At 51.3% G+C, this 12,902-nt stretch overlaps 1 protein-coding gene across 1 annotated transcript; it reads right to left on the reverse strand.

Moving 5' to 3' along the window:
- Window positions 1-2,471: 2,471 nt before the first annotated feature.
- On the reverse strand, window positions 2,472-12,249 carry SHH (sonic hedgehog signaling molecule). Its single transcript, XM_079302966.1, has 3 exons — window positions 11,518-12,249; window positions 6,603-6,864; window positions 2,472-3,176 (listed from the first exon to the last, which is right to left on the reverse strand). Exons 1-3 carry the CDS (start codon window positions 11,824-11,826, stop codon window positions 2,494-2,496), a joined length of 1,254 nt encoding a protein of 417 aa, XP_079159092.1. The 5' UTR covers window positions 11,827-12,249; the 3' UTR covers window positions 2,472-2,493.
- Window positions 12,250-12,902: the final 653 nt, after the last annotated feature.

Here is a 12,902-nt window from a genome sequence, read left to right on the forward strand (position 1 = left end):
GGAGCTGGCAGAGTCCAAGCTGGGTGGCAGCAGGTCCTCAGCACCCACCAGGCAGTCCAGTTCCCCCGTGCTGCCTCTCGTTGTGCAGGCTGGAGGGTGCCTTGGTTCCTCTCCTGCTGCTGCAGCTGCTTTGGTCACTCTGAAGTCTCATCACCCTGGCCGTGTCCGAGCTTTGGAGGTTGGAAGTGGGGCTGGACTAGAGGTTGACAGGAAGGAGAGACCACATCCATCTGTCAGGGCTTGACACAGCAGGGCTCGTGCGTGGAGCTCGGCCGCAGCGCTCCAGAATCTCCCAGGATTTCGGCGTGGAAGAGCATGGTCTGCACTCTGGAGATGGCCCCAGGCAGGGACATTCTGGGGGGCTGTGGAGCTGCCATCCATCCCAGCAGAGAACATGTGCCTCTGGAGCAAAAGGCCTGGTGGATCAACATCCTAGACTGGCGAGTAATGGAAACCAGAGAAAAGGTGAGCAGACATTCAAGGCAAGCTCCCTTCCGGCGCGGCCCCGGCGCAGCAGCACACACACACACAATGTTTTGCAACATTTTTAAAGGGGTCCTGGAAACCCTCCGTGGAGGAGCAGAACCTCACTGATCAGCACCTGTCAAGGATGATCCTCTCAGGGCGGGTTGGGGCTGGGGGCAGGCAGGGGACTCAGCTCCTAAAACATCTCCAGCACATTCACCCGTGGGTGGCTCGGGATGGACTCCTGCCTTACAGCTAAGGAATGTCTCTCAGGACAAATGAACAAATCTTTATCCTTTGCTTGTTTTACAAAGGGTGTTTTGCTCTGCTCTCGGTGGCCCCAAGCCCTGTGCTGTCACTCAAAGTGGCCAGTGAAATCTGGTGGTCAACTCCTTCTTCCAGCACCAGCCACGTGAATCCCTCTGACTCACCAAAGTCAAAGCCTCTCCCTCAGATTTCATCTTCTGGGCACCCGAATTGAAGTCCACTGAAATCCTGGTGTTGCCACAAGGTGAAGGCAGCTGCCTGCTTCAAAGGCAAAACTTAATTTAGCATCCTCAGAAATCAATTTTAGGAGCCCTCCACAGTCTCTAGACCAGAGTGGGAAGTGGACATGGAGCCAGGGCTGGAGCTGGAAGAGAGGAGCATCACCTGGGCAGGGATGGGGAGCCAGGGCTCTGCAAAGGGAAACCCCTCTGCTGGTCACTTGTGCAAATAAGTGAGGTTCTACTGTCAGTACAAGAGATTCCAGGTTATGCACAGATGTGATGGATTCATTTCCTTAATTAAAGAACCAAAATTAAATGTTACATCTAAATAAAATAATGGGCACTCATTTAGGCATCATGTTTCCTAAACCAATAAGCAAAAAGGAAAAAAAAAAAAAATGGGATGCACCAGGAACTCTTAGTTATTATATACTAACCAAACTGTGCATGGCACATTTTATTTCTATAAAACTATTAAAACTATTACAAAATATTCAAAAATACATTTTAGTAAATTTACAGCAGTTATTTCTCAATTTATTAATGCAAAACATCCTTTTCCCCCCTCTGTACAAACTACCATCTCCATCGTCACAGAATTGCCGCCATGTGCGCTTTTTAAAAAATATTATTTTCTAATAAACTTTTTCTGAAGTTAAAAATAACAAAGTTTCTTACGATTTTTGCAAATAAAAAGTTTGTGTAACAGTCTTGACTTCCATGAACGTGGCCAAATGATGTTTTTACAAAGCAAAACATGGAAAACTATACAGGAAATGATGTTACATTTGAAACTATTTAAATTAAAATAATATATTCTCATATTTTACACTATTTCAAAAAACGAAATGTGATTCAGTTAAGTATTGATCTCTCAAAAAAATCTAATTTACAATTCTGTGTATAAAAATATAATTTACGGACCCCCATGAAGTTTATCTTTTTTGTGTGTGTTTGTTTGTTTGTTTGCTTGTTTTTTAGACTTGCTGAAATGAAGGAGCAATGTAATGGAGAGATGGGAAAGTACAGAATTTTGCTTTCTGAAAGTCAGGACACACATGACATGTAGAAAAATAGACTCTGCGCAGTTTTGCTTGGCCTCACAAAATAATTTTTTCCCCTGTGAGTACAGTTCACATGATAATAAATTATCAAAGAAACTATTTAAGGCTCTTGAAGGTCCGGTTCATATCATTTAAAACATCTATTCAAAATACCAAAGAAATAAATATCCAGGAGAGGAGGAAAAAAAAAAAACAACCAACAAAACAAACAACAAACAAAACAAAAGAACAAATAAAAATATATATATATTTATAAACTAAACAGAACAGAACTTCCAGGGGTCTTTGTTTCCCTTTAAGTCTACTTTGGACTGTCCTACTTAATTATTATTATTTTATTATTATTATTTTTTAAGTCTTAATCCGTGCTCTCTTTTAAAAATATGCAATTTTTTTTTCTTCTTTATCTTTTTTTTTCTTTTTTTTTTTTTTTTCCATTTTTTTTTCTCTCCTTTCTTTCTCTCTGGCGGGCGGCCTCAGCTGGCCGTGGCCACCATGCCGAGCGGGTGCAGCGCCTCAGTGTCCAGCAGCCAGCTGCCGATGCGGTAGAGCAGCCGCGGGTACCAGTGGATGCCGGGCGCCGGGGGCTCGGCGGGCGGCGCGGGGCAGAGCGCGCCCAGCACGGCCTGCAGCAGCCGGAAGGGCGCGAAGGCGCGGTGCGCCCAGCCGTGCTCCTCCACCACGGCGTAGCACGACGCCAGCACGCGGTCGATGAGGATGGTGCCCTGCGCCGTCAGCGGCGCGTAGGCGCCCGACGCCTCCTCCCGCAGCGACACGCGGTGCACGGCCGCCGGCAGCAGCCGCCCGCCCTCGCCCAGCACGAAGATGCGCTGGCCCGGCCGCACGCGGCTGGCGAACAGCGCCCGCCCGCCCGCCTGCGACTGGTTGTGCTGCGGCGCCACGAACAGCAGGTGCGCCGCCGTCAGCAGCAGCCGCGCCCGCGGCTGGCGCGTCTCGATGACATAGAAGAGCTTGTGGGAGCCGTCCTCGCGGTCCAGGAAGGTGAGGAAGTCGCTGTAGAGCAGACGGCCTTCCGTGTCGGCCACCAGCACCCGGTCTCCCGGCCTCAGGTCCTTCACCAGCTTGGTCCCGCCTTTCTCCAGGTGCACCGTGGCCGAGCCGGGGAAGCAACCTCCAGATTTGGCCGCCACCGAGTTTTCTGTGCGAGGAGAGAGGCGCAGCAGGGTTAGAGGAGGTGCGTGCTGTGCTGGGGCGTGGGGGATACAGGAACTCATCACTTCCCCAGCCACCCCGACCCACCAGGAAAGCGCAGGGCACAGCCAGACTCCCCTCTGAAATTCCCCATCTATGAACACACCCCATTTGCACTCTGTGGGTCAAGAGAAAATCCCCTTCCTGCCAGATTTGAGCCAGTGCAAAATCTCTCCTGGGTTAGGAGTTACAAAAGTGATTTGTCGTATAAAGGAAATGAGCCGAAACATTTCCACTGATAAAACTGCTCCAGAACAAAATCTCTTCTGGAAAAACTTTCCATTTGACTACTGTCTTCCCTGCTCTGACACCTGATGCCAGATAATTTGCAGGCTCTGAAAGCCAAGTGGTTTTGCTGGCAAAAATTTCTTCTCTAAGCAAGTGCTTGTGCTACCAGTGCTTGGGGTCCCCACTCAGCTCTTGCTCAATAAGTGCATCTAAGGCAGCAAGCAGCAGAGAACAGCAGGAGACTTTGCCCAAGGTGCACACAAATTTTGCTCCTGCAAAGCAACAACCCAAATTTGCTTAATTCCTCTCCATCATGCTGCACAAGCCCCCATGCAGCCTCCAGCCTCCCTGCTCAGCATGGTGACTAAAGGGGCACATCCCATCCTCACAGCACCCCTGCTTGGCATCTCCAGCACTCTGCTTCAATCCTCCTTCAAAAAAGAATGAAACCTGTCTCTCTCCCCTAGAAGAAGGATGCTCTTCACTGTCTCAGAACATGTGGTCCCAGAGCAGCCCAATACCTGTGCCAGGCCCAAGCAAATGTCTCCTCCAGCTCTTGGGAGTTACTAAGAGTTTAGAGCAGCTGTTGCTGCTTGCCAGTGCTACTGAGAGGAGCAATCTCAGACTTAAATAAAGTAGCAATGAGACTCTGTCTCTCTCGCAAATTACACTTTGGAAGCTCAGCCACCTGTGGGGCCATAGGAAAACAAGTCTGCTATGTTCCAGGCGGACCTCTGTCTTAACAGAGGAGCTTGCAGGCTTCCTAACTACTTTGGGTTTTTTTAATATTGAGTAATATCCCATAGTATGTATGTTATGGTAGCAAGTGTCTTTGCTACAGCTGTTGAGATTCCCCATCCCTCCCTTGATTTTCCCTGCTTTCTCCCAGATACTCCCTATACCAGTTAAGAGACCTGATGATTTAACTCCTAAAGATAGACAGACTTTATATTTTGCCTCTGTGGCTGTTACTGAAATCCCTATGATTTAAACAAATCCTTGGAGTGCCTCCTAATGACTTTCTCAGGAAGGAAAGGAAGGGTGAAAATTAGACCGTTATTGATTTGCTAATGACTATTGCTCCTCCTTCAGAAATGAAGCAGCAAGATCTCCAAGGCCTCCCTCTTCAGGGAGGACATGGCAACAAACAAGCTATGTGCTTTATGTGGAGGCCTCTGCTAGCAAACTACACCTTCCTACAAGCTGGCGGTAAAGGTCTGGCTAGAGCTTTGTTTGCATATTCAGGGACTTGATGAATAGATGTAGTAGTGTAGCAGCTCTACAAACATGCCAGTGAATTGGCAGAGGTGTGAAAATCTGCTTCTTTGAGCAGTGCTTGTTTGGGTTCTCTAATTAAAATCCAATAAAGGATCAGCATTGTCATTCTGATTCATGTAATAAATGCAGACACTCTTGGAAGAGAGGACACTTCCATTTTTTTCCCAGCTTCTTCCCCCCCTTTTCTCCCCCTCCCTATTTGTTCAGGTGCAGAAACCCTATGTGCCAATTCACACACATACTCTCCAAAAAACCCAGGACCTTCCAAGCACTATTTGCACAGCAGAGCCACTTTTCCAAGGCACTCAAGATCTGTATTTGAATTTTAAATGTAGAAGCTTGCTCTAAATACTTGCTGTAGCGCATTATCAATGTCCCTTTTACCACCCCTGCCTTTCCCTCCTCTGTTCTGGTGACAATAATTCAGGCCTTGGGGGAACTCTTCTTTGCATTCCAGTCTCCTGGATCATACTTTTTGCAAACAGAGATCTAGATAAAGAATCTTCCTGCTGGCATTATGGGATTTAATCTTCTCATGAGATGCTCTGTCATGAAATGAGGTTTGGACAATTTAAGATCAGGCTGAGAGAGTGGAATTCAAGCCTGCTCCCTCCAGCCTCCCTCGTACAGTCACACGACCCTGCCTGACACCCTCCAAATGTTGCCCCCAAGTCCTTGTGTGCCGAATCTCAATGAGCAGCTTGGGGTGGCTCCTCTCCTTTGGACACCCTGGGGTGGATTAGGAGGTGCTCCTGGGCTAAGGTCAGAGCACACCACAATCGAACACCTTGTGCTACAAAGCCCATCTTGGCTGTTGAAAGGGCTGCTTCGGATCTCCACGCAGCTGACAGTTTTGCAGGGCCCCTTTTCGGCTAGAAAGGACCCAGGAGCTGAACAAAAGCAGTAGCAGGCTCTCAGGACAAAGCCCACATGGGCCAGGAGAGGTGCTCAGCCCCTGGGGAGCCCCAGCTGCAGTGGGGGGACATGAACCCCTCCTGCAGGTGGGCACGGCAGGGCCGGGCTGGTTTCCCTGCCATGGAGCTGCTGTCTTCCAAGCAAACAGCTATATTTAAAGAGAACCCATTATTTTCTTTTGCAGCCAAGTGTTTTCTGGCACATCCAGCAGGTTGCTGGGCTAGAGTGTGCTCTTAAAAAGAGCTTTAGATGTCATACAACTGGATGGAGGAAGGCGGTGGAGCTGGGGGAGCTGTCTCGTTAACAGATTTGCTCCCCCCAAAAACATGTCAAGCGTCAAGAAAAGGAACTCTGCCAGTCGGGGATTTCTTGCGAGCTGTTCCCGGGTTGAGACAGCGTGTGGCGTTGTAAGCACAGGGGAGGGGAGGAAAAAAAATTACGTGTACGTGTATCCCTATCTGGGAATTTCCTAGCAGCTACCGCTGAAGGAGGCTGGGGACCACGTTAGTTATTTATTTTCCTGGCCGGCTCCCACTCGGAGATTAGCGCTCGCGAGTAAGGCGTGCAGCCAGCGGGGCGGCTGGAGACGGCCGCGAGTGTTTGTGTTGAACACGCTCCTTGGGTGGGGAGAGCATCAGACCCCACGGGGGGAGGACGAGGGCGTGTGGCTGCGAGGCAGCTCTCGTGGGAAGGCTGGCCGAGCAAATCACCCAAATAAAACTGCTGTGAAAAACTGCTGCAGCTGGCTGGGCTTTTTAATTTTTTTTTTCTCTTCGCCCTCGCTCTTTCCTCTCCCCCATCTCCTCTCCGGCGGGGTCGCAGGCTGAGCCTCGGGGCTCTGCTCCCATTCCCGGGGCAGACCGGGGCATGGGGACCCTGCAGGGACCCTGCCCGGCGGCTCTCGGGGTGTCTCCCCAGTTCGACACGTCCCTGGGCAGGCTGCCCGCCTTACCTGCTTTGACGGAGCAGTGGATGTGCGCCTTGGACTCGTAGTAGACCCAGTCGAAGCCAGCCTCGACGGCCAGGCGGGCCAGCATGCCGTACTTGCTGCGGTCCCTGTCCGAGGTGGTGATGTCCACGGCGCGGCCCTCGTAGTGCAGGGACTCCTCGGAGTGGTGGCCGTCCTCGTCCCAGCCCTCGGTTACCCGCAGCTTCACCCCGGGCCACTGGTTCATCACCGAGATCGCCAGAGCGTTCAGCTTGTCCTTGCAGCGCTGCGGGGATACGGGCAGACAGGGAAGGGTCATTGTGGGGGTTCAGCAGCCAGGGGAACATCCCCCCATCGCTATCTGTACCCCTGGGCCGCATCCTGCTCTCCCTCCCCCAGAGGCCGCATTCCTGCCCTCCCCCAAATGCTCCCTGGAATGGGCTCAGCATCTTCTCCCCCGCTGCCAGGGAGGGACGGGGAGCAGGTGAGGAGGAGAAGGAGACTGAAACCTCGGGACACGGGATGAACAGAGGGCGAAACACCACGAAGACCTACAGGGACGGAACTTTCCCATTCCCTGTCACCTGCTGCGGGGTCGGGGGTGCCCCCTCCGCCGCACCGCCGGCGCTGGGGTGTGAGCGTGGCGATTCAAAGCCACCTGCACGGAGCAAATTCCTGCCTCTAAGTGCCCTGTCCCTTCCCGAGAGCAAAGTTTCTGCCCAGAACAAACACTCGCCATATATCTCTGAGTCACGAATTCCCCCCCGGAATGTCTCTGCGGGTCTTTTCAGCTTAATTCTGTGTTGAAAAGGGTATCAATACATGTTAACAGCCTTTATGTGCTGGAGGGAGGGGTGGTTTTTTTCTTCTCTCCCTTCGCCCATCACTCATTAGAGCCCTCAAAGCTGCATGGGCTGGGAGCATTCACTCTGCTTCAAACATACATCGGCGCTCGCCTACAAAGCCAAGCAAATCCATACAATAATATAGCTCTTAGTGGGAAGATGAAAAGCAAGGGAGGGCCAAGGAGGGAAGGTAAGCGGAGCAGGGATGCTATGCAAGCTAGGAGCCCCTTTGTGTAGAGTGAGACCCTTCTAACTCCGTGGAAAAAGTACTGCAGGGTTTTTCATTGACCCCTCAGAACCACCAGCCTTCCCTGGGCTGAGCTGGGCCCAGCAGCACCAGGAACACGTAGGGACCGAGTAATGAGGGACACAGGATGGGGGAAAGTGAAGAAAAGAGGTGAGCTGAAATCCTGAAAGTTCTGGGGAGATTCTCATCTTAGCCAAGCTGGGAATAGACACAGTGGCGACAGGAGAAAAAGGACTCTCTGCCCGGCAGAAACAGGAAATCAGCACCTAAAGCATTGAAAAGCGCTTGGCTAAAGGTACAGAGTATTAGAAACACACACGTTGCCAGCTTTCTTCCTCGTTTTTAATAGGAAAACAACTCGTGGATATACCCGATGTTGTTCTCTGGATGCAAACACCGATGTGGCTGTAAGCCACGGCGGGATGCAGTAAGATGCTCTTCCCACACTTTTGCTGGCCTGACTGGTATGCTTGGCCTTCTGCAGGGCCATTCTCCCCAGTGTGCTCACAGCACAACTAATAAAGGCCACGAAGTCCCCCTTTCACAGCTCCCAGGGAGGCAAAGCCCCTCCATTACCCGACGGCGCTACTTTTAGGGACGTGACAAGGTTGCTTAGCAAGGAAGTTCCCGTGTTCCCGTGTGTCCACACCAACAGCCATAAAAGTGATTCCAGCAACACACAGGTACCCGAGAGATATAAAACACAGCTGTGAGCTCACTTTGGACTCTCTGGCCTACCGTTTTATTGGACAGAGACGGCTGTTTTGGTTTCGGCACCGTTCCCGGCAGCAAAGTGCAGCAGCACAAGGAAGTTGAGTTTGATTTATTTCATTTTCTTTCCCCTCTCTCCCTCTCACACCTGAGCGGATAAATATGCTCCTTCACTGATTTACGGAGGGAAAGGGCTCTAAGGGACAGCACTGCGCGGCACGGCGATGCCCCGCACGGGAGGAGCGGGCGCGGGCAGCGCTGCGGGCAGCGCCGAGGGGCTCCGGCCGCTCCGGCCCCGCCGGCACCTCTCCCCGGCTGCAGGCGGAATAAAGAAGAAGGACTTTTCTCCCTTTTATACTGCCTGAGCTGGATTGTCAGAGTCAAAAGCCGTGAAGCCCAGACTATTTATTAATTCATCGGGTCGTGTGCCACAAATCAAGCCCAATTCTGTTCAGCCACCGTGAAGCTCAGCAGGGCTGCCTCCACTAACGCTTTGTGTGGAGGCAAAGTTGTTCAACAAGCCCTCTCCTGCCAGCTCCTAATCTCTTCACAAATGAATTGCTTGAAGGAAACACTTAACAGGTACCTGTCAGTGTAAACAACCTGGTGGGCTTCCTAAATGCCAAGTTGATCTCTAAATTCCTCACATCACGCACCGGTTGTGTGCCTGCATTACACGAGATCGCTATTTTATTTCATACAAATTCCAGCTTTATCATACTGACCTGGCCTCCTTATCTCTCTCCCGAATCCAGCCAATGGCCGGGGTGGGGGGGGAGGAAAGGGAGGAAGGGGGGAGCCCTTAGCAAACTGCTGGTGTCACCTGCAAAGTTGAGAACCTGACTTACCTACCTCTGTTTGCGTTCCTATCCCCCCACCACTACCCCCTCTGGAGTTAATATTAACTAGCGGCTAATGCATTCGGCAACCACTCTGCAAGTTTAATGATTCTGTCCATGAAAGATCTCTCCATGGTTGAAGGGCTCCCGAAGCCGGCGTTTAAAGGCTGGGATTTAACTAGAGGCTGCTGGCCGCGGGAGAGAGGGAAGGAGAGGAAAGCAAGGCAGGGAGGCCAGCGGCAGGACCGCGCCCCGGGTCGCCGAGAACCCGGCCGTGCCCGGGGTGCGGGGAGCAAGGGCAGACAGTCCTCTCGCTGCCCGGCCCCGCTCCGCTCCCCGCTCCTGCCCGGCCCAGGGCTGCCGGAGCCCCGCACGCTCCCCGACCCCGCTCCCCCACCTCTGTCCCCTCTTTGCCGCCGGGTACCCGGCCCTGCGGCCTCCCCGGCCCCGCCGCTCTCAGCCCACCTCCCCCCTTTGTGTCTAAGGCACGGGAACAAGCACTGAAGGAGAGAGGGCGGAGTGGGGGGGGGGGGGAAAGTATTTGTTTTCGTTTCGTTCGTCTGAGGGAAGTTGACAGAAGGTCAGGAGTTCAGACGCTGCCAGCTAATGCAGCGGGAGCGGCCAGCCGCGTAGCCGGCGCGGCGTGCCCCGGGAGAGCCGCGGGGCCGGGGTCAGCCCGCAGCCCGGCGCTCCCGAGCGTGCCCGGCTCCCCCCGCCCCGCTGCCCGCTCCGCCCCGCTCCGCTCCGCTCCGCAGCCGCGCACGGAGCGATGCGCCCAGCCCCGCCGGGAGCCCGTCTCCCGCGGAGCCGCCGCCGCCGCCGGGCTGCGGAGGGAAGGGTGAAACCCGAGCCGCCGCGATCGATATGCGAGGGGAGTAAGTGGAGCTGAAAATGCGAGAGAGATGCGGCTCCGGAGGCAGCGGCGGGGGCGGAGGAGCGCGGAGGGGCCGCGCCCGAGCGGGGACCGGCTCCCGCTCCGCTCCGCTCCCCTGCGCGGGGCGGCGGCGGCGGCGGGCGGAGGCGCCGCCGCGCTCCGAGGTGCGGTGCGATTTAAGGTGGTCGGGAGGAGATGCTGGCGGCCGCCGGTCCCTCGCCCCGGGAGACCCGGCAACGTGCGGAAAATCAGGCCGAGGAACGGGGAGAGTTTGGGAAATTCCACCCCCCACCCCCCCTTCTCCGCGTCCACTCCCCGCCTAGTCCTTCCAGGCGAGTCCTGCTCTAGCACTGAAGGTGGGGCTTAAATGTATTAATATTAAAAAAGCGCTGTTGACCTATATTTGGAGGAAACCCATTTCCAGTGTCTAGATTGCATGTAGTTTCTGAAACTCCTGGATTGACAGAGCAATTGACTTCACCGAGCTCTCTGTTGAGCATGAATTATAATTACGAGGTGACTCTCGGAGCGGGTCTCTCTCTCGCTTTCTCTCTCATTTATCTTTTTTCTCTTTCTTTCTTTCATTTTTTTTTCATAAAATGGTTCCGCAATCCGATTCCACCCGAAATACAATATTTACCCAGTTGTAAACCTTGTGCCATCAGATTTTTTAAAACAGAAGGTGATGCAATGCCGATAAGTTGCAAGTCCCTCCCCTATGGAAGTACCAGAGTATTGGCGGCGAGCATCCTTAAAGAAATATCAATATATTTACGCTCTGATGGGCACAATTGCAAATGATGGTATTGCAATACGAGCTATATAATACGGAATCAGATGAGGAATGGTCGATCCGGCTTCAGCTGCCTTTTGTGAGTGCACGACTGCATGCCTACTAAATTTAGAATATGCTCGCGAGGAGAACAATAATAATAAGGAAGGTTAAAATGAAATGAAAAGGAAAAAAAAAAGAGAAATTAAATAAAAAAATATATAAAATCAAGTCAGCAGGCGCAGCAACCGCGGACTACGTTTGCAATAATGAGTGGGTGGCCTGGCGGTCACTATACACTTGGGGTCCTCTGAGCTGTATGCAATTCGTTTGATCAAAGTGCATCCTTGGGGACGAATGCAAACAGCAATCTCTAACCAAGTTACAGGGAACGCCATGGCACGGTAATGACTGTAAGTATCACACAGATTCCCCCACCAAATATCCAAATAGCTCCAGCTCCAGCCCCTGCTAACTTGGCTGGATAGATGGTATTTACATTCAATGGGGAAACTAGTCGAGTTTGGAGGGGCGGGGGGAGGAGGGGGAGAGGGAAAGGGGGGGGCTTTCAAAAATACTAAGACAGATGCGTCCTTTAGGATTGCTCAGAGAGGTTAACAAACACAAATACAGGTATCTCTGTGGCTCTACCTGAGTCATCAGTCTGTCAGCTCCCGTGTTCTCTTCATCCTTAAAAATAATGTCAGGGTTGTAATTTGGGGTTAGTTCTTTAAATCTCTCGGAGTTTCTTGTGATCTTCCCTTCATATCTTCCACTGGCCCCTAGGGTCTTCTCTGCCACATTGGGAATAAACTGCTTATAGGCTAAAGGGGTCAGCTTTTTGGGGTGTCTCCTTTTTCCAATGCCCCTGCCTGGTCCACAAGTCAGCCCAGAGGAGACTAAAAGAGCGCAGATGAAGCCCACCAAGAGAATTCTTGTCAACAGCAGCATTTCGTCCATTGAATCCAATTACTTCAAAGCTCTCTGTGCCTATCCCTGGCTGTCTCTCTAGAGCTCTCTCTCCTCCTATGTCCTTGTCTGCTTTCTGAATCGTATACTATCCACCGATCCCTAGCAAGACAGGTGCTGGAATGGCAGGCTTTAGGTCGCTGATAACGGAACACATCGGAGTTTGGTCGGGAGACAGCAATCGAGAGACAAAAAAAGGGTCTGATTTTAATGGTAGCAAAGCAAGACGCTTGTGAGAGGAGTCTGCCTTTAGTTCTATATTATAGCTGCCAGGGCCGAGAGCTGATTGGCCAAGGCGAGACAAGCTTGTCTTCTGATGTTTTAACCCTCAAAAAGGCAACAAATTCTTGAAAGATTTTTTTTTTTCCTTTTACCTGAAGGGCTTGGAGCTGAGAGGGGTGGAGATTGCGCTTTCTTGGGATAACATCAATTACACGCTTTTTTTTCTTTTTCTTTCTTTTTTTTTTTTCCTTTTTTTTTTTTTTTTTTTTCCCCCGAAAAACTTTCTTGGCAGAATGGTACATTTGTCAGCAAGAGGAACAGATGCCTCTCTGAAAGAGGGGAAAACATTAATATTAGCAGGCTGCTTCAGTGCAAATCAAGTTTCTAAGGGCAGTTGTGGTTAAATAAAATGCCGAATTATCGGGGAGCCGTGTAAATAGGAATATACTTGGGTAATATTAACGCCCCGGGGGGGAATAATGCCATTTCAGAGCGCACCCACCTAAATGGCTTTGTAACAGGTTTCTTGCCCCTGAAAAGGGAGATTGCTCTCCCTCCCAAAGACATACATTTTTAAACACACTCGCCTTTTAGCTGATAAATGACCACTTTAACAGCAGAAACAGGTCTGATGCGAAGCGGCAGTTAAATGAAGTTTGTGTGTGTCTGACTTGTGTATCACACAACTGCAATGTGGCACTTTTTATTTTTTATTTAATAAAATCAGGACTATCACCCAGTTAAAATAACATTATATCTTCGGAAGTGCATGAATAGTCAACTGATTAAAAATAGATGGTCTCCTGAGCACGCTGGGGCTATATTCTTTGTTTCTTTGGTCAAAG

The sequence above is a fragment of the Erithacus rubecula genome (genome assembly GCF_903797595.1).
Source record: "Erithacus rubecula genome assembly, chromosome: 3".
Classification (NCBI taxonomy): domain Eukaryota; kingdom Metazoa; phylum Chordata; class Aves; order Passeriformes; family Muscicapidae; genus Erithacus; species Erithacus rubecula.

Excerpts from the sequence above, each read along its gene's own strand:
- SHH (XM_079302966.1), bottom strand. The coding sequence starts at position 11,826 with ATGGACGAAATGCTGCTGTTGACAAGAATTCTCTTGGTGGGCTTCATC. Across the intron at positions 6,865-11,517 it reads CTGACAGACTGATGACTCAG|CGCTGCAAGGACAAGCTGAA; the intron begins GTAGAGCCACAG and ends GTATCCCCGCAG. Across the intron at positions 3,177-6,602 it reads CCACTGCTCCGTCAAAGCAG|AAAACTCGGTGGCGGCCAAA; the intron begins GTAAGGCGGGCA and ends CTCCTCGCACAG.